This window comes from Arachis duranensis, chromosome 5 (assembly GCF_000817695.3).
Source record: "Arachis duranensis cultivar V14167 chromosome 5, aradu.V14167.gnm2.J7QH, whole genome shotgun sequence".
Lineage (NCBI taxonomy): Eukaryota > Viridiplantae > Streptophyta > Magnoliopsida > Fabales > Fabaceae > Arachis > Arachis duranensis.
The window spans coordinates 20,050,587-20,072,712 of NC_029776.3; the positions used below are offsets into that span (position 1 = coordinate 20,050,587).

The 22,126-nt window shown below is 42.9% G+C and overlaps 5 protein-coding genes across 7 annotated transcripts in view; all 5 read left to right on the forward strand.

The window, feature by feature from the left end:
- Nucleotides 1-12,151: 12,151 nt before the first annotated feature.
- Nucleotides 12,152-13,300, forward strand: LOC107488654 (cysteine-rich repeat secretory protein 38-like). The gene is made up of 3 exons (XM_016109406.3): nucleotides 12,152-12,701; nucleotides 12,778-12,896; nucleotides 13,160-13,300. The coding sequence occupies exons 1-2, from the start codon at nucleotides 12,152-12,154 to the stop codon at nucleotides 12,867-12,869; spliced, it is 642 nt and encodes a 213-aa protein (XP_015964892.1). The 3' UTR covers nucleotides 12,870-12,896; nucleotides 13,160-13,300.
- Nucleotides 13,189-14,655, forward strand: LOC107488597 (cysteine-rich receptor-like protein kinase 10). The gene is made up of 5 exons (XM_021142429.2): nucleotides 13,189-13,318; nucleotides 13,415-13,604; nucleotides 13,688-13,925; nucleotides 14,005-14,155; nucleotides 14,220-14,655. Exons 2-5 carry the CDS (start codon nucleotides 13,490-13,492, stop codon nucleotides 14,529-14,531), a joined length of 816 nt encoding a protein of 271 aa, XP_020998088.1. The 5' UTR covers nucleotides 13,189-13,318; nucleotides 13,415-13,489; the 3' UTR covers nucleotides 14,532-14,655.
- A 1,759-nt stretch (nucleotides 14,656-16,414) lies between these two features.
- LOC107488598 (cysteine-rich receptor-like protein kinase 10) lies at nucleotides 16,415-19,415 on the forward strand. Of its 3 annotated transcripts, none has more exons than XM_052262214.1 (6): nucleotides 16,415-17,596; nucleotides 17,674-17,864; nucleotides 17,945-18,155; nucleotides 18,307-18,544; nucleotides 18,738-18,825; nucleotides 18,922-19,415. In XM_052262214.1, the coding sequence occupies exons 1-6, from the start codon at nucleotides 16,624-16,626 to the stop codon at nucleotides 19,234-19,236; spliced, it is 2,016 nt and encodes a 671-aa protein (XP_052118174.1). In that variant the 5' UTR covers nucleotides 16,415-16,623; the 3' UTR covers nucleotides 19,237-19,415. The 3 variants fall into 3 exon arrangements, with proteins under 3 accessions (XP_052118174.1, XP_052118173.1, XP_015964842.2); XM_052262213.1 differs by having other exon boundaries at nucleotides 16,416-17,596; nucleotides 18,313-18,544; nucleotides 18,675-18,825; XM_016109356.3 differs by having other exon boundaries at nucleotides 16,417-17,596; nucleotides 18,675-18,825.
- Nucleotides 19,416-19,695: 280 nt separating this feature from the next.
- LOC127739755 (cysteine-rich repeat secretory protein 1) lies at nucleotides 19,696-20,205 on the forward strand. Its single transcript, XM_052261658.1, has one exon. It carries the CDS (start codon nucleotides 19,696-19,698, stop codon nucleotides 20,203-20,205), a length of 510 nt encoding a protein of 169 aa, XP_052117618.1.
- Nucleotides 20,206-20,240: 35 nt separating this feature from the next.
- LOC107488599 (cysteine-rich receptor-like protein kinase 25) overlaps nucleotides 20,241-22,126 on the forward strand; it is a 1,993-nt gene continuing 107 nt past the window's right edge. Inside the window, exons 1-6 of the mRNA XM_052261659.1 lie at nucleotides 20,241-20,412; nucleotides 20,497-20,610; nucleotides 20,712-20,911; nucleotides 21,068-21,278; nucleotides 21,389-21,626; nucleotides 22,044-22,113. Of these exons, the coding sequence (XP_052117619.1) occupies nucleotides 20,241-20,412; nucleotides 20,497-20,610; nucleotides 20,712-20,911; nucleotides 21,068-21,278; nucleotides 21,389-21,626; nucleotides 22,044-22,113 (1,005 nt within the window). The remainder of the gene's footprint in view (nucleotides 20,413-20,496; nucleotides 20,611-20,711; nucleotides 20,912-21,067; nucleotides 21,279-21,388; nucleotides 21,627-22,043; nucleotides 22,114-22,126) is intronic.

The following is a 22,126-nucleotide window of genomic DNA, read 5'->3' on the forward strand; positions in this document are numbered from 1 at the left end:
GTTTGTCCAACGGACCCATTATCTTTATTTACCACCAGCTTATCAACATGGGCCTAAATGGAGAGCCCATCATCTTTCAATTGCGGTTTTACTGGCCCAGTATGCATAGGGTTGTTCTGGCCTTCTGGGCAACATTGCCTTCATTAGTGTCCCCCAGGATTTCCTCCTCCTTATCATCAAATAATACATTAAATCTTGATCCAATTTCCATGATTTATTACTGTTATTATAAAAACTTTCCTTATTTGTTCCAAGACCCATGGTTTGATTGATTTATCTTTTAACGTGATGTGTCTTCTCTGGTTTTCTTTTTGGTTCTTTTGGACCATCATCCAAGGACTGAAATTAGGGAGATTTGGATTGTTACCAGGACTATTGTTGCGCACTCAATCACCCATAATCTTCTCTTGCCTTTCCTTATTAGCGGCATTAACGTCTCCATTGAAAAACACCTGTTTTCCGTTCGCCACCTCCGCTCGATAGTCTTCTTCAATAACCGGTACCTCTTCACATGACTCCGACCAGTGTCCATAGACCCCGCAATTGAAACAAGTGAGATGAAGGCCTTCATATTCGAGGTTTAGAGTGCTTCTCAATACACAAATTCTCAGGATCAATTTCTTTGATAAGTTAATTTTCACCAAAATCCTTGCCAAACATCCCTTCGAATGAGTCGATGTAGCTCTATCAACTTTTAGCATAGTTTCAATGGTTGATAATATTAATTTTATTTTATTTTTTGTCCAATTTCTATTTAAACGTTGTTCCATAATTCTTAAATAAATTCTTTTTTCGAGAATTTTGACAACGAAAACAGCATGCCAGAAATTACACCATTCATTAAACTCCTCTTTTAAAACTTTTATTTCCGTACATGAATCAAAAAGGTGTATCCTTTTTCGATAAGTCATCGTTTTCTTTATACCACCAATCTTTTGGATCAGATTCTTCCTCCGTGATACTTTCAAATGATACATTATTTTCTTCGCGCATCGAACTTGGAGCCACCAGGAGGCAGTGGTGGAGCTTAGTTCAGATAAGGGGGGCCACGGTCCCCCCAAACTTTTTATTAACTTATTGTTGCTTATGCTTATTAAAAGTCATTTTTAATTTAATTTACTAAATACAGGTACTACAACTTTTAAAAAACTAACTTTTAAAAGCTAGTTTTTATAAGGTTTAATTGCTCTATTGGTCCCTATAATTTCGTAAAATTTTCAATTAGATCACTATACTTTTTTTTTCATTTTAATTGAATTCCTACACTAATTTTTTTTAATTAGGTCTCTCTTGCCGGTAATTGGCTTAATTGTATAGAGATCTAACTAAAAAAAAAAATTAGTGTGGAGACTCAAATAAAAAAAAAGTGTAAGAACCCATTTTAAAAAATAAATTGATGCAAGGACTCAATTAAAAAGAAAAAAAAGTATAAAAATCTAATTAAAAAATTTATAAAACTATAAAGACCAACAGAATAATTAAATCTTTTTATAAACTACTTTTGAAAATAAATTAATAAATTGATTTTAGAAAAATTGTCAGGAGTCATTTAATTTTTTTTCTATTTTTTATCATCTTTTTTATATATATTAGCTAAATTTATTGTATAAAAATTAAAAAAATATTAATAATTTTTAACTTTTTTACAAAAACTTTAGTACATAAGAGCAACTCCAATGCATAATTTAATTTTAATTTTATTTTGAATTTTATGAAATAATACATTATTTTACGTAATTATATGTTATAAAAATAATTATATAATTTACAAAATTTTATTAATTTTTTTTATCAAAATATTACTATCTTAAAGTGAGACTAATTTTCTTTCATCTATTAATTTTAATATAAATTTTAATTCTAAATCAATTCATTTTCTCTAACTCATTGGAGCTCTACTGCTCTAGTAAACTCGAATTAACCTAGTTCGTCAAAAAATATAACTAATTAATTTAGTTTGTTATCTACAAAAATTATTCTGATTCAATAAACTTTATAGACTCAGCCGTACGTGCATGTACAAATATGAGAGAAAGCATTAATCCATGCTATTAATTATAGCATAACATATTGAAAAAAAAAATGAAATACACTGATAGAGGCTCATTATTGGTAGTTTGGCACCAATTGTCCCCTGCATTTAATTGAGTATTTCCGGTTTGCCACGCTAGAGCATGATGAAATGGCAGAGCACTAAGAGTCTAAGACAACTTTGTAGATAAAATAAAACAGTCAAATACAACATTGCATTAGCTGCTACTACTAACTGCTTATTGTTTGCCAAAGTATTTGTTCCACGCTGCCTCTGCTCTCTGCTCTCAAGTTAATTAATAGTTTAATACTGATTAAACTGGTTGCTGGTTTCTTCTTCTTCGTCGTCTTCTTCTTATTATTTTCTCAATTCTTGTAGTTTCCTTTCACCATCAATGATATGTCTTGCTTACGTATCATTCTTTAATCAGTTTAAGTTATTTATTTTGTTTAAAAAATCAAAACCAGATACACTGATTGGAGCATGTTTTCCGGGTCAAGACTCTAAGAATACAATTCATTTTTCAACTTGTTCGGTTGTCGGGTTCCGGACAGATCGGATGTGCGGATGAAGGAGTGAGGACGCCTTAGCTTTGGTCGCGCTGGTCGCGGGTCAGCCGAGTAGACGAGCACTCGTCCTGGAGAAAGGATGAGGGGGGGTGCCACCTGCAAAGACACTCCAACGCTCAAGTCAGCTAGTGCGCAAGCGGGGAAAAATGATGTGGGAAAGTGACGTACCTCGGGGGAAGAGCCAATCTTCCCCTTATATACATGTCAGTAGTGGGCCCCCCGTGAGGACAGGCCCATATTCTCAAGGACACTGTCTTGCAGCCGCGTGTGGGTTGCACAGGACACGTGTCCGGGTCGTTTGAAGGGCGAGGAGCCGGATCGGGTGGAGCTCGGGCCAGGGTCGACCCGTTGGTTCCTTGGGCCAGACCATAACAGTGCCCCCACGCGCCAATGGTAGCCGTGGGAGCTATCAATGGCGTGTTGTCTCGCCTTTCATTTGGGATTGTCTGGTCGGCCGCTCGTGATAAGGATATGCCCTCAACGCGCGTGTCCTTTGGTTGTACAAGCAACCGTTTCGTCGCATCGTTCCCAGTGCCGAACATTAAATGCTCATAATGGGATGGAAAATCCTTACTGAAAAGACCATTCTGCCCCCAGACGTTTCGCGCTTCTTGGGGTGGTTTTTAAACGGGCCAGTTTAAGCACTCCTTTCTTTCTTTTGTATCTTCCTTTTTCTGCCTTCTTCTTGCTCCCAAATCTCAACATTTCTTTGCAGTGCTGTTGTGCGCCTCTCCCTTCGCATCCTTCTTTAACAACTGCTCCATCTTTCTTCCACTAATTCAGGGAACCTTCGAATTACACTCTCTTTTATGCATTATTTTTGCATGTTTGCTGTTTGGTTTTCTGCTGTTGTTGTGTAGCCTTTTAATTGCGACTAGATGTGTTAGGGGGGAAAGTACCATTCCAGGGTAGGCTTTTCTTGTTCTTTTCGTGATTTAGTCTCGATTAGCCTTAGTCGGGGAGTCGTGGGGGGTAGTGTCTGTATTCGGCCTGAGCAACCGATCTCTTAGACTGACTGGATGGTCCCCCCATGTAGGTATGGCTCGCACGGTTTCCCGGGCTTCCGTTAACCCCGCGGCGTACGATCCATATGCTTGGGTCGTTTCCGACTTGAAGGATTCGCCTAACCAAATGGGCGAGGAGGAGCTCACCGAGTTCCGACAAGCCGGGTACTTGTGTGGAGGGACTGACGAGGAGGCCAATTATGATGTTTTTGTCCCGGCTCCTCACGAGCGATTGTATGAAATCAACTTCCAACACCCCCGAGTCGCCGACTGGATTTGGTTCTACAAGTCCATGTTCACCCAAGTCGGAGTTCGTATCCCGTTCTCAGCCTTTCAAATGGCGCTTTTAAGTCGAATTTCCGTGTCGCCGTCGCAGTTGCATCCGAACAGTTGGGCCTCGATCCGCTGTTTCGAGATGGTTTGTGAGTACCTCGAACTGCCGGTGTCCGTAGATGTTTTCCTCTTCTTTTTCACCCTCACGAACCCTTCTAAGGAGGGGAAACACAAAAAAGGGTTCATGTCCTTCCGGTCTGCCCAGGGTCGGAGGATTTTTGGCTTGTTTGAAGATTCCTACCATGGGTTTAAGGACAAATATTTCAAGGTCCGCCCTGTCAAAGGTCGTCACCCCTTTTGGTTGTCGTTGGAGGGAGTGCGGCTCATCCCGACCTATTGGAGTTTCGGGGCAGGGTCCAATACCTTTATTAAGGTAACCTATAATGGCATGTCGGCGGTGGATAGGCAGATCGCCGAGGTGTTGATGGCAGTGTTTGGGAAGAATCTAGTGAATCCCCATCTCCTTATGGGTGACCGGGAGTCCGGTCGTAATTATATTTGTGAGAAACTTGTACTTTGCCCTTTACCTTTTTGTTTTTACTGATGTTTTGTGGCGATTAACCGATCTTCCTTACTTTCGTGCAGTGGAGATGTCTGCGTCGGTGACGGGTCTTCCCAACTTGTTCCAAACTTTCCTCTGCGCCAGCGACGACGAAGGGGATAATGAAAAATCTGCCGCCGAGAAGTCCGCAACTCCCCCGGAGGACAAAACTACTTCTGAGCAAGAAGCCGCGGTTGACGGAACCGGGACCTCGACCCAAGCTGCCCAGGTCGAGGGTGACAAAACGGTTCATGCTTCTCCCTTCCGCGAGGTGATAGGCACCGGGGGTTCGACGTCTACCCCTGAGGTCGATGACGGTGTGGAGGAGGTCCCTAACCCCAAGAGGAAAAGGAAGATGTCCTCCAGTCCCGAGGGGGTCCTTACTGTTATGGAGAGGAATTTTGACGCTGGGAACTTCATAGATTCCCAGCTGATCCCTGGTACTGAGGAGTACTTCCACGAGTCTTCCCTTGCCGGGCAGGCGAGGTGGATGTACCGTACCCTTCTGCGGGGCGCCGTGATAGCCCGGAAGGCTGAGTTTGAGCTGTCCGGGATGGAGTCCCTCCGCAGGAGATTGGAAGCTAGTGGGAAGGCTAATAATGAGCTGAAAAGTGAAGTCGAGACTCTTCGGGAGCAGTTGACCCAATCAAATGAGAAACTTGACGCCGCCGAGAAGAAGGCCACTGCTGCCGAGAAAAAGACTGCCACCGTTGAGGAGAAGTTAAAGGACTCGGTCGCCACGGTTTCTCGCCTTGTCGAACGTGAGATGACTTTGGAGGGCCAGGTCGGCGCAGCGCAGAAACGGGTGGCCGAGATGGAGAAGGAAAAGCAAGCCGTGGAGGCCGAATTAGCAACATGGAAGGCTAAGTACAAAGATATCGTGAAGCAGGGGAAGGGTGCAATTTTGGCGACCGAGGAGGCTCTTAAGGCTCAGGTCAAAGTCATTGCTCCCGAGTTTGATACGTCGGCGATTGGTGTTCTCAAAGTCATTCAGGATGGCAAGGTTGTCGACGCCCCCAAGAAATGAATCTTCTGTTTAAAGTTTTTGTTTAGCCGTTTCGTTTTGACTTGCGAACAATTTTGATCTTAGCCGTTTTGGCTTCTGAACAGTTTGATTTTAGCCGTTTTATTTTGGCTCGTGAACAATGACTTTTTTAGCCCTTTGCTCGAGTTGTCGTGATAAATTTATCCTTACTCGTTTAGTCGTGTTACCGTTTCTATTAACCGTTTTTGGTTTATTGTCGTCGTTTATATCAACGGCCCATGGCCTTTCGCGTAGTCGTTGCGACGGTGGTTTACGGGTTCCCGGGGTGATCAGTCCCGGGGACGCGCGTCGTCGTTGGTCGTGATGGGATGGTTTATCTGGAGTATTGAGTGACAAAACAGGAGAGAAAATTTGCACAAGTATATCTTATTCGATAAGTCGCTATGAAAAGCTCATAAGTTAAATTTGCAGATTAACTACTTAGCTAGGTTGGTCGTCTTGTCGGGTTCTCCTCTAGGAGTAGAATCTTCTAAGGTTGTCCGCGTTCCATGTTCTCGGGACTTCTTTGCCGTCCAGCCTTTCTAACTTGAATGCTCCTTTTCCCATCACTTTTTTGATTCTGTAGGGGCCTTCCCAGTTCGCCGCTAGCTTGCCTTCTCCGGGGGTTGGTAGGCCGATATCATTTCGCCTCAGGACGAGGTCGTTTGGCTCGAATTCCCTCTTGAGTACTTTGGTGTTGTAGCGCAGAGCCATTCTTTGTTTTAGCGCCGTTTCTGTCAAATGGGCCATTTCCCTAGTTTCATCTATCAGGTCCTTTTCTACGGTTTCCTCCGCTCCTTTCAAGAGCAACCGCAGGCTTGGTTCCCCGATCTCCACGGGTATTACTGCGTCCACCCCGTACGTTAGTCGGAAAGGAGTTTCCTTAGTGAAGGACTGTTCGGTCGTTCGGTAGGACCAGAGAACCGCTGCTAGCTCGTCGGCCCAAGCGCCCTTTTTATTATCCAACCTCTTTTTTAGCCCTGAGAGGATAACCTTGTTGGCGGACTCCACTTGTCCGTTCGTCTGAGGGTGTTCTACCGAAGAGAACTTTTGCCTTATACCCAGGCCGTTAAGAAATTCCGTGAACTTTTTGTCAGTAAACTGCGTGCCGTTATCCGAGACGACGGCTTCCGGTATCCCGAATCGCGTTATCACCTGCCTCCACATGAATTTCCTGCAATTGGACGAGGATATGCTAGCTAGTGGCTCGGCTTCTATCCATTTGGTATAGTAGTCAATTGCAACTATGAGGTATTTGACTTGCCCAGGGCCGACCGGGAAGGGCCCTAAGAGGTCGACTCCCCACTGAGAGAATGGCCGGGAGGTCGTTAGCAAGCTTAACTCGGAGGCCGGCGCCCTGGCAAAGTTGGCGTTCTGTTGGCACTTTACGCATTTTTTGACAAACTCTTTGGAATCCGCCATCATCGACGGCCAGTAGTATCCGGCTCGGATTAGTTTCCTCGCTAGGGCTTTGCCTCCGATGTGGTGACCACAGCAGCCCTCATGGACTTCCCTGAGGACGTAGTCCGTCTGGTCGGGATGTAGGCACTTCAGCAGGGGTTGGCTGAGCCCTTTCCTGAACAGCTGTCCTTGGATGACGGCGTATTTGGCCGCTTCTCTTCTTAATTTTGCCGCATCCTTTTCATCACTAGGGAGTTTGCCGTGTTCTAGGAAGTTGGTGATGGGGTCTAGCCACGAAGAACCTAGGGTTGTCATGTGCAGTGTGATTGCTGGTTCTCTTGTCATGCCTTGGATGAGAGACCGGTTCCCTTCCACTGGCTTTGTGCTGGCCAACTTTGATAGGAGGTCTGCCCGTGTGTTCCTTTCTCTAGGTACGTGGTGGACCGTGACCTCTTCGAACTTTTGGCTCAAGCTTTTAACCTTTTCCAAGTACTTCTGTAGCAAGGGGTCTTTGGCCTGATAGCTACCGTTTACTTGGGAGGTGACGACTTGGGAATCGCTGCATATTTCTAGTCTTCTTGCGCCGACTTCTGCCGCCAGGGTTAAGCCTCCTATAAGGGCTTCATATTCTGCCTGGTTGTTCGAGATGGGAAACTCGAATCTGACCGACTGTTCGTATACAACCCCAATCGGGCTTTCCAGGATGATCCCGGCGCCTCCGAAGGCTTGGTTGGAGGCTCCGTCCACATGGAGCTTCCACCGTGTACCCACCTCTTCGCTTGGATCTCCCGTCACTTCTACTAGAAAATCCGCCATTGCCTGCGCCTTGATGGCTTGCCGGGGTTCGTATCGTATGTCATACTGGGAGAGTTCGATGGACCAAGTCATCATTCTTCCCGCCAGATCGGGTTTTTGAAGTACTTGCCGGATCCCTTGGTCCGTTCTGACGACAACTTGGTGGCTCTGGAAGTACTGTTTTAACCTTCGAGAGGAAGTCAGGAGTGCTAAGGCTAGCTTTTCCAACTTGCTATATCTTAATTCTGCCCCTTGCAGGGCCCTGCTTATGAAATAGACTGGCTGTTGAGCTTTTCCGTCCTCCCGTACCAGAACTGCGGCCAGGGCTTCACTCGTTATGGCGAGGTACAGGTATAGTGGTTCCCCGTCTTTTGGCTTCCCGAGAACGGGTGGTGCTGCCAAGATTTCCTTGAAGTGCTGAAAGGCTTCTTCACATGCGGGCGTCCACTCGAACGCCATCCCTTTCTTCATGAGGTTAAAGAATGGCAGGGCCTTTGTTGCCGAAGCTCCGAGAAATCGGGATAATGAGGTCAACCGTCCTGCCAACCTCTGGACGTCCTTGATGCAACCCGGGCTCCTCATCTGGAGTATTGCCTGGAATTTCTCCGGGTTAGCTTCTACCCCTCTCTGAGTTATCATAAATCCCAGGAACTTGCCGGCTTCCATGGCGAAGGCGCACTTGAGGGGGTTCAGCCTCATACCGTGTTGACGGAGGGAGGCGAATACACTCGCCAGGTCGTTCAAGAGGTCGTCAGGTCGTGTCGTTTTTGCCAGGATGTCGTCCAAGTAAACTTCAACTGTTTTCCCTATGAGGTCGTGGAATATCCTGTTCATCAGCCTTTGATATGTTGCCCCCGCATTTTTCAGGCCGAAAGGCATTACCTTATAGCAGAAAGTTCCTCCTGGCGTTATGAACGCCGTCTTGTCTTCGTCAGGGCGGTGCATCGGTATCTGATTGTACCCGGAGTAGGCGTCCATAAAACTTAGATACCGATATCCCGCCGCGGCGTCGATGAGTGCATCTATGTTAGGGAGGGGGAAGCAATCTTTGGGGCATGCTTTGTTGAGGTCAGAATAGTCCACGCACATTCTCCACTTGCCGTTATGTTTCCTCACCAATACCACATTCGAGAGCCATGTCGAGTAGTCTACTTCCCGTATGAAGCCTGCTTCTAGGAGGCTGGCCGTCTGCCTGGCCACCTCCTCTGCTCTTTCCGCCGACATCTTTCTCCTCCGTTGGGCCACTGGGCGCGCCTCCGCCTTGACGGCTAGATGATGCGAGATGATTTTTGGGTCTATGCCCGGCATGTCGGCTGGAGTCCAGGCGAACAAGTCCTTGTTGGCTCTTATCATTTCGATCAAAGGCTCCTTCAACTCATGTGGGAGGTTCTTGTTGACGAATGTGAATTTTTCCACGTCGTCGCCGATTCTAAACTTCTCCAGATCCCCTTCTGGTTCTGGTCTCGGCTTGTCGTCAACTTTGGCATCAAGGTCGGCTAGGAACACACCGGATGCCTCCTTGGACTTCTTCCTAAGGGAGAGGCTGGCGTTGTCGCAAGCGACCGCCGTCTCGAGGTCTCCCCTTATGGTTCCTATGGATCCGTCATCGGTAACGAACTTCATGACTAGTAGCTTTGTGTTGATTATGGCTTCGAAATCGTTGATTGTTTTTCTCCCTAAGATGATGTTATAGGCAGTGGAATCTCGGAGGATTACGAACTCCGCCATCGCCGACCTTCGGCCTTGGGCTTGCCCCACCGAGATTGGTAGGGATATTACTCCGTCCGGTTTGATGAAGTGGTCGCCCAACCCAATAACCCCGTGCTGGTGAGTCGTCAGGTCGGCGTCTTTTAGCCCTAGTGCGTCGAACACGTTATGGAACATGATATTTGAATCAGCTCCTGTGTCGACAAGGATTCGTTTGACAAGGCCGGTTCCCACTCTGGCCGTGATGACCATGGGGGGGTTTTCCGGGGCGTCGTGGAACCATTGGTCTTCCGGGCCGAAAGAAATGGAGGGGGGTTTCTTAGAGTTTTGCACCTGCGAGGATGAAATCGTTAGAACCTTAGCGTCTTTCTTGTGTGCCGACCGGGATTTTGGCGCGGCATTTTTTGCCGTTACCACGTTTATCACAGTGAGGCCGTGATCTTTGTCTTCGGGTTCTTGTCGCCGCTTGGCCAAATGGGCTTTGCCTTCCTCGTCTTGATCGCGATAACGTCTTCTCGGCTCCCTGATGAGGTGGGAGAACGCCGCTAGCTTTCCTTCCCTTATCGCTTGTTCTAGTGCATCCTTCAGGTCAAAACAGTCCTGTGTTTGATGGCCATAACCCTTATGATAATCACAATAAAGGTTCTTGTTCCCTCCCGTTCGGTCCTTAAGTGGTCGGGGCTTCGGAAGAATTCCCTTCTCAGCTATTTGCTGATAGACTTCCACGATGGGGAGAGCGAGTGGAGTGTAGTTTGTAAATTTCCCGACTCGAGGGAACGGTCTAGGTGCCTTGTTTGTTGCCTCCTCCCTAACTTTTTCTTTTGCTCTTCCCTCGTTACCTTGTTGCCGAGCCTGGCTATAACCGAACTGCCGCTTATTGGCAGCCACGACTCGGCTGACTTCCTCATCGTTTATGTATTCCTTGGCCACCGTCTGGATTTCATGCATTGTCCAAACCGGCTTCGTGGTAAGGTGTTTTCGGAAGTTTTCGTTGAGGAGGCCGTTTGTCAGACAGAGACTGGCCACCGAGTCGGTTAGGCCGTCGATTTCCAGGCATTCGTCGTTGAACCGATCTAAGTACCTCCTGGTCGGCTCTCCTTGTCTCTGGGTTATCCCTAGAAGGTTGATAGGGTGCTTGGCCTTTGCTATCCGCGTTGTAAATTGGGCCAGGAATGCACGGCTGATGTCCGAGAAACTGTAGATGGAACCTTGAGGGAGGCCGTTAAACCATCTGATCGCTGGCCCTGCTAGGGTCACCGGGAAGGCGCGGCATCTTACTTCGTCCCCCACTCCCTCTAGATACATCCTGGCCTCGAAGGCCGTGAGGTGTTCTAGAGGGTCTTGAGTTCCGTCGTACCTCATGTCCGTTGGTTTGTCGAAGTGTTTCGGCAACCGGACCTCGAGGATAGATCGGTGGAACGGGGTGACGCCCATTATCACAGGCTGTCGTGTTCTCTCATATCTCCCTTCCCCGTCTTCTCGACCTCTCGCCGCTCGGCGGGTTAATCTGCCGCGAGAGTAGATGATCGTGTCATTTCGCCTTCTCATTATGGGTGACTCCTCCCGCGTGCTCTCCGCTTCGGTCCGGGATGCGGATGTACGCCGCGGGCGGCTTCTGTGAGAGTCTTCCTCCTCACTCCCGGGAGACGGGGTATAGCTGGGATCGGTAGATCGTCCCTCCCGCTCCCGGTCGGCTAGCTGTCATTCTAGGTTCTGGACTCTGTGGCGTAGCTCCTGCATTATTATGGCGCTATCGCCGCCCGTTCCCCCAAATGGTCGTGTTCTCGTGTGTTGTTGGGGGGACCTCCGTCGTCCCCTTAGCGAGGCGACGGAGGCTGCCCCCTCCGCTCCGGCTGCTCGAGCTTGGTCGCCGGGACCCAGCACGACTTCCATTTAGGCAGGAAGTCCCCACAGACGGCGCCAATGTTCGGTTGTCGGGTTCCGGACAGATCGAATGTGCGGATGAAGGAGTGAGGACGCCTTAGCTTTGGTCGCGCTGGTCGCGGGTCAGCCGAGTAGACGAGCACTCGTCTTGGAGAAAGGATGAGGGGGGTGCCACCTGCAAAGACACTCCGACGCTCAAGTCAGCTAGTGCGCAGGCGGGGAAAAATGATGTGGGAAAGTGACGTACCTCGGGGGAAGAGCCAATCTTCCCCTTATATACATGTCAGTAGTGGGCCCCCCGTGAGGACAGGCCCATATTCTCAAGGACACTGTCTTGCAGCCGCGTGTGGGTTGCACAGGACACGTGTCCGGGTCGTTTGAAGGGCGAGGAGCCGGGTCGGGTGGAGCTCGGGCCAGGGTCGACCCGTTGGTTCCTTGGGCCAGACCATAACACAACTCTATAATTTGAACACACCTTCGTTAAAATGTCTTACTCAAGCAGCTGATTTTCTCTGCCTGTTTCGTGAAATAAATATATACCAATAACAGGTTAACGACCATCTTAGTAAGTAGTAAATACAAGCAAAGACATTTTCCTGGAAATTACAGTGAATTGGTTGAAGTCCAACCACGGAAAGGGCGTTGTGTTTTGTTGTGTTACTCCTATCACTAGCAGATAAACGGGTTTCAACTTGGGAAAAAGCAGAAAGAAAAAAATAAAAGATTCATTCTCCAATGATTCCGAATACATTGAATTAGTGATTCTTGTTTCCTCTCTTTGTCTAGTTTCACAAGTTTGCTATGCCGACCCTCCTTTTGAGATTTGCTCCAGCCATGAAAATGGGAGAACCTTCCAGAACAATGTATGGGCTCTACATGTGCCTTGACTTCATCTCAAGCAAAGCTTGCCAGAACTGCATAGCCACCGCAATAGAGGACATCCTCAAACTCTGTCCCCAATCACAAGAAGCTGTTCTTTGGGAGGAGAGCTGTCAGATGCGTTATTCCAATACCAACTTCATCGGCACGCTGAATGACACAGGGAACATAGGCAAAGACAATGTTCAAAATGTGTCAGAACCACACAAATTTCAGTCTTCTGTGAACCAGATGCTGAGTAATCTTTCGGCCACCGCAGCTTTTAATGTTTCGGCAAACATGTATGCCACCGGAGAAGCTCCCTTTGGAGATGAAACAATATATGCCTTAGTGCAGTGCACAAGAGATTTATCAGCCAATGATTGCAGCAAGTGCCTCAAAAGTGCTATGAAAGACATACCAAGCTGTTGCTATGGCTCCATCGGTGCCAGAGTCCTGAGCCGCAGTTGTTACCTCAGATATGAATTTTATCCCTTCTATCTTGGTGCCACAGGGCCCTTAAGTCCTTCACCCCGCACAAATCAAGGCAAAAGTAAGCATTTCATATCTCTTTTATTTAATGCTTTCAACCACCGAAGAAAGCCTCATTCCATTGATCCTTCATGCAGATAGTTCAAGGTCGAGCAAAGTATGGATTATTACGGGAATTGCGGTTGCACTTGTCCTATGCTTGACAATTATTTTCATTTATTGCATGTAGTTTACACGGAACAAGAAAACACACAAGGTATGCTAGGCTCTCTCATTGAAAAGTCTAGGGGACTAGCAGTTTTATTGAAATCTAGCCAGCAGTTAACCAGTAAAAGCAAAGTGAATGATCTCTCACTTTTGGATGAAATCTCACACCATTGAAATCACCAATGATGGCTAATTGATGGCTATAAATTACACAATTTGCTGGCCCTAGCACTCTTCTTCTTCTAATTCTCTGCTTTGGAATGGAATAATAGGCAAATCATACATCTAATAAATCTGTTGAACTTTGGCCAGCGGGATGAAGCAGTGTTCCATCATCCAGATTTTCCACGATTACATGGCGTAATATCCGAGGACTCCCCTTATATTGATTTTGGATCACTTTGTGTTGCTACCAAAAACTTTTCTGATTCAAATAAACTTGGACAAGGTGGCTTTGGTCCAGTTTACAAGGTAATATATATAAGGGTTATACGGTAAATAATCTCTTCATTCATTCAAGACAGATTTGAAGATTTTCTTTTGCAGGGGATTCTAAGCAATGAGCAGGAGGTAGCAATCAAGAGGCTCTCAACCTGTTCTGAACAGGGCTCAGAGGAATTCATAAACGAGGTTCTGCTCATAATGAAGCTTCAACACAAAAATCTTGTAAAGCTTCTTGGATTTTGTGTAGATGGGGAAGAGAAGCTTCTTGTATATGAATATTTGCCCAACGGTAGCCTTGATGTACTCCTTTTCGGTTAGTTCATTCTTTTCACCCATGAAACAATCAGTTACCTTGAAAGCATTGAGAAATTAGACTGATTATAACTTTTGGGACAGATCCTAACGAACGTGCAAAGCTAGTTTGGACGAAACGCCTTGATATAATAGATGGATTAGCAAGGGGGATTCTTTATCTTCACGAAGACTCTCGACTTAAAATTATTCATAGAGACCTAAAAGCAAGCAATGTGTTGTTGGACTCAGATATGAATCCAAAGATCTCGGACTTTGGAATGGCAAAAATATTCGCAGGGAATGAAGGCGAAGCTAACACAGCTACAATAGTTGGCACATAGTAAGTACTTAATCCCTTTTATGAACATTTCCCATCTGCCTACATCAGTTATGAGTCTTTTGTATTTTCAAATTTACAGTGGATATATGGCACCGGAGTATGCTATGGAGGGACTATATTCCATAAAATCTGATGTTTTTGCATTTGGAGTACTAGTTCTGGAGATCATTACAGGGAAGCATAATGCAGACTTCTTCCACTCTAAAAGTACTCCTAGTCTTCTAACATATGTAAGTGTCTGCTTCCAAAATCTAAACTTACTTAGGCGCGTTTAACTATCAATATAATTTGCAGGCATGGCATCTATGGAATGAGGGGAAGGGACTAGAGTTAAAGGATCCCTTGTTAGGTGATTCATGCCAAGAAGATGAGTTCTTGAGATGCATGAATATTGGACTGCTGTGTGTTCAAGAAGATGCATATGATAGGCCAAGCATGTCTTCTGTTGTTCTAATATTGAAGAATGAATCAGCAATGGTTGGCCAACCAGCGCGACCACCTTTCTCAGTAGGGAAATTCAATGACAATGATGGGCTGCACCCACACTCCAAACAATGCTCTATCACTTTCTTAACTGATTCTGACATATTATTGCCTCGTAACTGAAATGTTCGTTAGTTAGTTATAGAATTCTGAATTCTGATAGTTTCAAACTACCGGTACTATCACATTTTCTCGAACTTCTCTTAGCTACGTCTAAATATAATAAAACTTGTTTTAGTTTCGAGTAGGTTGCCCTTCTACCAGTTATGCAATATACTTATTAGTTAGCACCTATACTTTTCCTTTGAATATATAGTATTTATATTTATATTTATATTATAATATTAAAATTATTTTATCTTCTTGTTGAAAACTGTTGTACTAATATTAAGGATACTATAATTTCAATATTTATTTAGTTGTTTTAAAAAATAAGAGTTAGACGAGATTATTTCGCTTTAAAAACATTTTTAATAAAGATGGCAATGAAGCAGGACAGGTATTTTCATATTAACACCCGCCTCAAATATTAGTTATTTGTTCTATTATTGTCCCATTACCTAATGATATTTCATTTATAGCTCAAATCATATCCACAAGTACCTCCCTTACATACCTATGTTCATCCCATTCGAAATGTGATACCTTTTGTTTTTTTTTTTAATAATATTTTTCTAGTATGAAATATAGTTTATGGCCTATAAAAATAAAATCTAAAGTATTAAAAAGACTATGTAAACTCCAAATGTTACAAAACTATGTAAGTTCTAAACATAATATTTAAAATCATCACATTATAAATTATAAGCAATTAAAAAAAAGCTTGTATTCATCAAATTAAATTCATCAAACCCGATAATCTATCTCAAACTTTCATTTATGTATGTTTGAGCCGGGTACGGAATAAGTATGGAATCGAGCAACAACTATCCATACCCTCCTCATACCCAAACAATTATCATAAGATATTACCCATACTAGATCCAAAACCTAATCAACAGTTGAAAAATCTGCTTCGTATGGAAAGGGACATATGGAACAGATCAAATTATCATTCCTAATTTTTAATAATTAGAGATGTTTAGGACTTTAGAAAAAAAAAAAAAAGAAGAGGAAGTGAGAAGAGGCCAGGTTGTCACTTTCATAATCTGTGGTTCATGTGAGAATTGGTCAGAATGTAGAGCTTGCTGCACACTGATTAAAAAATGATAGCATGGGTGCCAAGACCAAATTTTTTGTAAACGTTTCCCTGTTCTTATATCATAATAAACAAAATTCCAAATACGACAGAAGAATAGTAAGTGATAACAACATACGGTGGATTTTATTTTGCATATCAAGAATATTGATTTGAGTTGAGGAAATTAAATATGAATTGTCATTGAGGTCATACTAATATTTAACATTGCAATGAGAAGTGTATTGAATGGTTATAATAATCAACTGCTTAGTCAGCATACGGAACAGTTCTTAGTTTATGCATTTTTATTCTAAGCAAGAACCCAGGGCTCAGTGAAGTCCAAGCCTTTCCCATTCCATGATTTTATTTTCAATTCTATTCCATCATTTTAAGCGGTATAATCAAATGGAAGTTGCATAGTTGTTACAATCAGCTTTAATAAAGAAAAAAAAAAAGTATCTCACTTCCTTCACTTAAGAAAGTCGTTGAAGAATAGTTCCTTTTACTCCATTAGACAACCATGGTTAAAATTAACTTAGATCCCTTTATATTGATGCTGACTATATTACAAATACTAAATTTAGAGACTATTAGGAAAATACATTACACGGACTTCAATTTGAGGGTTAACGGATTTCTTCTCCATGTGTAGGTAGGTTCTTTCAATCAAGGCAACCTAGCTTTGCCTATTGATTGTGACTGAAATATATGCATGACATATTGACATGTAAATTATTATTGACTAGCAGTATATTACACGGCAAAAAAGAAAGACTAGTAGTAATAATTCATTAGCTTAGAATAAACAAGCATGAATAAAAGGAAGGCATGTGATAATACCATTACCATATCGTATACCAACCCTGTGTTTGACTAATACCGTTCATAAAACCATCAGAATGAAGGGCTTCCTTAATTACAAGTTCCGGTCAATTTCCTAGATTTTATATGAGAGAGCTGAATGGATCTACACTAAACTATGATGAGGAATATCCATGCTATAAAGTAAAAGCCATGATTCCTTGAGTAACATACATGCTCTATCAGTCTAACTTACTTTTTGGTCTTTTGGCTGAAAAGGTGATCATGGACAAGGACAAGGACACACCTTTAGTTATGTATATGTTTGTCATTTGTATGTTATTGTTATGTGTTGGAAGCAGCACAGACCCTATTGACACATATTGTCCAACTGAATTCCCATTATATAGCAGCAACAGCACATTTGACAATAACCTGAAGCTTCTTTTGGGGTTGCTGCCCTCCAACACGGCTTCCAAGAATGGCTTCTACAACACATCCGTGGGAGATGGGCAAGACAAGGTGTACGGACAAGCACTGTGCAGAGGAGACATCACCAACTCCACAGTCTGCAAGGAATGCATTCAGAAAGCAAGCCAAGATTTAACAAAGATGTGCAACAGTGAAGATGCAATCATATGGTATGAGCTTTGCCAAGTCCGCTACTCCTTTCAGATGTTCTTCACGAGTATGACTTACACCGGGAAGTATCCTAACCATAATCTTAAGGAGAAGAATATCTCGCACACTTCTGGATTTGACCAAGTCTTGGCATATCTGATGAACAATCTCTCACAAGAAGCAGCTTTTATTCCTGCCAACAACATGTTTGCAGCAGGGGAGATTCAATATTCTGGTTCTGATGGTATCAAGAACAAGAAGCTTTATGGACTAGTCCAGTGTACCAGGGATATCTCTGAAGGAGACTGTGCCACTTGCTTGAGTTCTGCCTTAACAGAACTTACTCAATGCTGCTCCTTCCGAGAAGGCGGTATCATTCTTAGTCGGACTTGCAATGTGAGGTTTGAATCATACAGGTTCTTCAACCAGTCATCAGCAAAGATGCTGCTCTTTCCAACTTCCAAAGGAGGGGGGAAATGGAAGCCATGGATGTTTGCATTGACAATTGTTGGTTCACTCTTAGTATTAGCAGTTACTATTTTGCTGTGCACTGCTTGTCTGCTCCGCAAAGGGGACACAGGGAGAGGTGAAACTTGTGTAACTAGAATTCATTAATCATTGCAAAACAAGGAATTGCAAGCCTAAGTTCTCTTTTCCTTACAGATGAAGAAAGGATCGAAAGGACGCTGCTACAACAGTTGGCAACCTCCAAGAGCGTAGCAGTTACACAGGAAGGTGACCTGATTAGCTCTGATGAACTGTTGTTCATGAACTTAGCAACCATTAAGGATGCCACTGATGACTTCTCTGATACAAATAAACTGGGACAAGGAGGATTTGGTGCAGTGTACAAGGTAACTAGTATGTATAATATAATCGTCTAGAGTTCGTTTTGGCCTCTGTAGTGTGCTGTATTTTGGTATCCATATTGCAGGGTGTTCTACCAGATGGCAGTGAAGTTGCGGTTAAAAGGCTTTCAAAAAAGTCTTGGCAAGGGATAGAGGAATTGAAAAATGAGGTCATACTCATTGCCAAGCTTCAGCATAAGAATCTAGTGAGGCTGTTGGGGTGTGGCTTAGAGGGGGATGAAAAATTTCTCATATATGAATTCATGTCAAACAAAAGCCTTGATCAATTTATCTTTGGTTAGTTCATGTTTTGCACATTTTTTTCCATTAACCTTCCAAATGTATCGTTCATTCATTTTCCATCTTTTTTGGAAACTGCTTCATTTTAATTTTTTTACATCAACATGGTATTCAGTTGACTTGTGCTGTTGCTTAATATATTTTCAAGATCCAGAGAAACGTTCCGAGTTTGATTGGCATACTTGGTATGGGATTATCAATGGCATTGCGAGAGGACTGCTTTATCTTCATGAGGAGTCTCGGCTTAAAATCATTCACAGGGATTTAAAGCCAAACAATGTGTTGTTGGATCATGAAATGGTTGCCAAAATATCAGATTTTGGTATGGCTAGGATATTTTTCGAGAATCAAAATACAGCAAACACAAAGAGAGTTGTGGGAACATAGTAGGTCAACTCTCACTTTTCTTTTGTTTTAGTTTATGTTATTTCCATAATATATACTTGGGGTTATACTTCCATTCCATGTACTTTTATATAATTATAAACCGATATGATGCTTATGTATAAAATATAGTGGATATATGGCTCCCGAATATGCAATGGAAGGACTCTTCTCAGTAAAATCGGATGTGTTCAGCTTTGGTGTCATGCTGCTTGAAATAATCAACGGGAAAAGAAACAGTGGGTTCTACACAACAGAACTTGCCCCAACACTACTGGCATATGTAATTAATATATAACTTCACTAATTGAAATACCGGATTTTGTAGCAGTAGTGTTCTTTAACTTGAGCTAATTATTTCTGAATTCTAACGTGACAGGCATGGCAGCTGTGGAATGAAGAGAGGAAGTTGGAATTTGTGGATCCAGTGTTGTTGGAATCGTGTATGGCCTGTGAAGTTGTGAAGTGCATGCACATTGGGCTTCTGTGTGTGCAGGAAGATCCGGAGCTGAGGCCTAACATGTCAAGCGTGGTGGTTCTCCTAGGAAGTGAACAAATGGCTCTTCCAAAACCAAGTCAACCAGTATTTTCATTGGGTAGGGCGTTTCATGTTGATCAAGATCCAGGTCCAGCCACTACAACCAATCCTTCTATGAATGGGGGGAGTACATTGTCCAGTGTCTTACCTAGATGATTGATCGATTCTAGATGATTGATCGATTAAGTAGTATGATATATCTAAGTATGTTGAAATCAAGGAATGTTTACTTGTCGAATGCAAAGTAGGTCTGGTGGATTATGCTTCTTCTCTTTGAATGTTCTTATGTTTACCTCAAGGCTTGATCACTAATCACCGTGCCTTATTCTGTTTAATGTCTTTTTCGTGTATTTTACTATTTTATGAAAGAGATATGTAGTTTACTATTAAATAGAAAAAGACAAATGTCCCTTTGGATTAGCACATGGTTGTTTTCCATGGAAAACAACCCTCTTAAATAAAAAAATACAAAATAACTGCTGAAACATTTCGAAAAGACAACATTGGCTTTTTAGGAGACAAATATTCCATCCTTCATTCTATGATATACTGCTTATGATATATATCTTGCAAAGCAACAAACTTATCAGAGAAGGCAGAGAGTAAAAAATAATAATGTCTCGCTCCCTTAACAGCAGAACTTTATTCTTGATTCTAATCTCAACTATGCTCATGAAGCACGGTAATTCAATGCCAACATACAATTATCATGACTGTAAAGATCCATTATTGGAGAATGCAACCACCGGTGCCATTTTCCAATCTGATCTAACTTCTCTTTTGAGTCCTTTATCTTTAGCGGCTTCCTCTAAGAGCTTCCACAAGGCTAATGTTTCCACAAGGCTGTATGGCCTCTTCCTCTGCAGGGCTGATGTGTCGCAGGACACCTGCAAAAACTGTACCATAACTGCCAGCATAGAAATCAAAAGCAAGTGCGCATCGAATTCTAGCGCAGTAATCTGGTACGACGAATGCATGCTTAGGTACTCCAAGGAACAGTTTTTTGGGGTGGCACAAACTAAGCCATTAGTATTCGCTTGGAACATTGACGACAACAATAGCACTTCACCTACTGAAACTCATCTCAAGATAGATACGGGTTGGTGCAGTGTACAAGGGATATAAATCGCTCTTCATGTGCATCTTGTTTGTCTAAGTTGATGGAGAGAACTAAGACTTGTTGCGGACACAGTGTTGGGTGGCGCTTACTGGCTCCTACTTGCACTATAAGGTACGAGAAGGATATCTTCTATGATAGTTTAGAGCCACTAGTATCACCTAATACTAGCAAACCGATACTACCATCGAAAGGTCCGATACTACCATCGAAAGGTAAGGAATTGCAACTTGTTTATTTTGTGAATAACTACTTACGCTTAACCATTTTCTAATCACGATGGAAACTTGAACGAGCAGATAACAGAAATCGCACTGCAAAACTCCTTATACTCCACATGGTCATTCCAATTGCGGTTTTTATGCTCTTCTGTCTTATCTGGTCAGCTCAACCCAAGGAAAGACGAAATCAAGGTGCGTACCAACTGTTACAAGTTTTCTAGTCTCTACTCTCTACTACCACCATTTTTTCTTTTTAAATTTGCCCAACTTTCCTAACAAGATCTTTAACTCAGGGGAACAGCTTACCAATTTAATTCAAGTAAATAACTTGAAAAGTTCAAGTAGGTCGTACTTTAAGGATCAAGGAATGATTGCACTCGAAGACAACAAAGGAGAAATACAGTGCTTTAGTTTGAGCACGATTAAGGTTGCTACCAACAGTTTTTCTGATGACACTAAGCTAGGTGAAGGTGGCTTTGGGCCCGTTTTCAAGGTTATACTTGGACTTTTCCATAGAATAATAATTACCATCCACATTAGGAAAATATTGTGGGGCAGTTTATCAATCTCATTGATGAGTTGGTAGATTAGTATTTTAGCTGTGCTTATTTTTTATTTATGATTTATATTTTGCAAATCACACGTACAGGGGAAGTTAAATAATGGAAAGGAAATAGCAGTTAAAAGGCTTTCATTCAAATCAAGACAAGGCATTGAAGAATTCAAGAATGAAGTGACGTTGATTGCAAAACTTCAACACAAAAATCTTGTTAGGCTCTTGGGATGCTGCCTTGATAGAAACGAAAAGCTTCTTGTCTATGAGTACATGGCCAACACCGGTCTCGATGCTTTTCTGTTTGGTTAGCTCTTCCTGTCACTTAATCATATATATACATATAACATATTTTCTTTCTGTTTCCTATATACACTGGTCACGATCTTTTCTACTCTTATCCTGCCATGCATGCAGATCAAAACAAACGTGGAAAGCTGGACTGGCCTAAGCGGGAAAAAATTATAAATGGAATTGCAAGAGGTCTTTCATATCTACACGAGGATTCCAGGCTGAAAATTATTCATAGAGATTTGAAAGCTAGCAATGTATTGTTAGACCAAGACATGAATCCCAAGATATCAGATTTTGGGACTGCTAGAATATTTTATAGCGATCAAATTGAAGCAAGCACCGAAAGGGTTGTTGGTACATAGTAAGTACTACCAGTTCTCCCAGTTCAACGTAAATCCATATATACGTACGATGGTTTCTTCAATTCACTTGCTATCATTCTTTTGCCGGCCAGCTATTCCGAATAACTCTACTTCATAGTTAGCTCATTTATGTTTAACAAAGTTTCTTTCTTACTGTATTAATAATAACTTGAATTTTACTAAGGCTAATGGACTATATGGAGAGCTTGAGCCTTCAAGAACCTTTTTCTTTTTATTGCTAATTGGTTGACATAAAACATTCACAAATCTCAAATTAGTTCCCAAACCGGATGATTAAACGTGTAGACACTTGACATTGCATTAATTAATTTTTTAAAACAGCATTAATGTATAAACCATTATGACCCTGTAACTTGATAGAGGCCAACTAATGTGTTTACTTTGGGTTATTCCAGTGGTTATATGGCACCAGAATATGCTTTGGAAGGGTCATTTTCGGTCAAATCTGATGTTTACAGCTTTGGGGTACTGATGTTGG

Excerpts from the sequence above, each read along its gene's own strand:
- LOC107488597 (XM_021142429.2), top strand. The coding sequence starts at position 13,490 with ATGAAGCTTCAACACAAAAATCTTGTAAAGCTTCTTGGATTTTGTGTA. Across the intron at positions 13,605-13,687 it reads CCTTGATGTACTCCTTTTCG|ATCCTAACGAACGTGCAAAG; the intron begins GTTAGTTCATTC and ends CTTTTGGGACAG. Across the intron at positions 13,926-14,004 it reads GCTACAATAGTTGGCACATA|TGGATATATGGCACCGGAGT; the intron begins GTAAGTACTTAA and ends TCAAATTTACAG.
- LOC127739755 (XM_052261658.1), top strand. The coding sequence starts at position 19,696 with ATGTCTCGCTCCCTTAACAGCAGAACTTTATTCTTGATTCTAATCTCA.
- LOC107488598 (XM_016109356.3), top strand. The coding sequence starts at position 16,624 with ATGCTCTATCAGTCTAACTTACTTTTTGGTCTTTTGGCTGAAAAGGTG. Across the intron at positions 17,597-17,673 it reads CAAAGGGGACACAGGGAGAG|ATGAAGAAAGGATCGAAAGG; the intron begins GTGAAACTTGTG and ends TTTTCCTTACAG. Across the intron at positions 18,156-18,306 it reads CCTTGATCAATTTATCTTTG|ATCCAGAGAAACGTTCCGAG; the intron begins GTTAGTTCATGT and ends TATATTTTCAAG.
- LOC107488654 (XM_016109406.3), top strand. The coding sequence starts at position 12,152 with ATGTATGGGCTCTACATGTGCCTTGACTTCATCTCAAGCAAAGCTTGC. Across the intron at positions 12,702-12,777 it reads CCGCACAAATCAAGGCAAAA|ATAGTTCAAGGTCGAGCAAA; the intron begins GTAAGCATTTCA and ends TCCTTCATGCAG.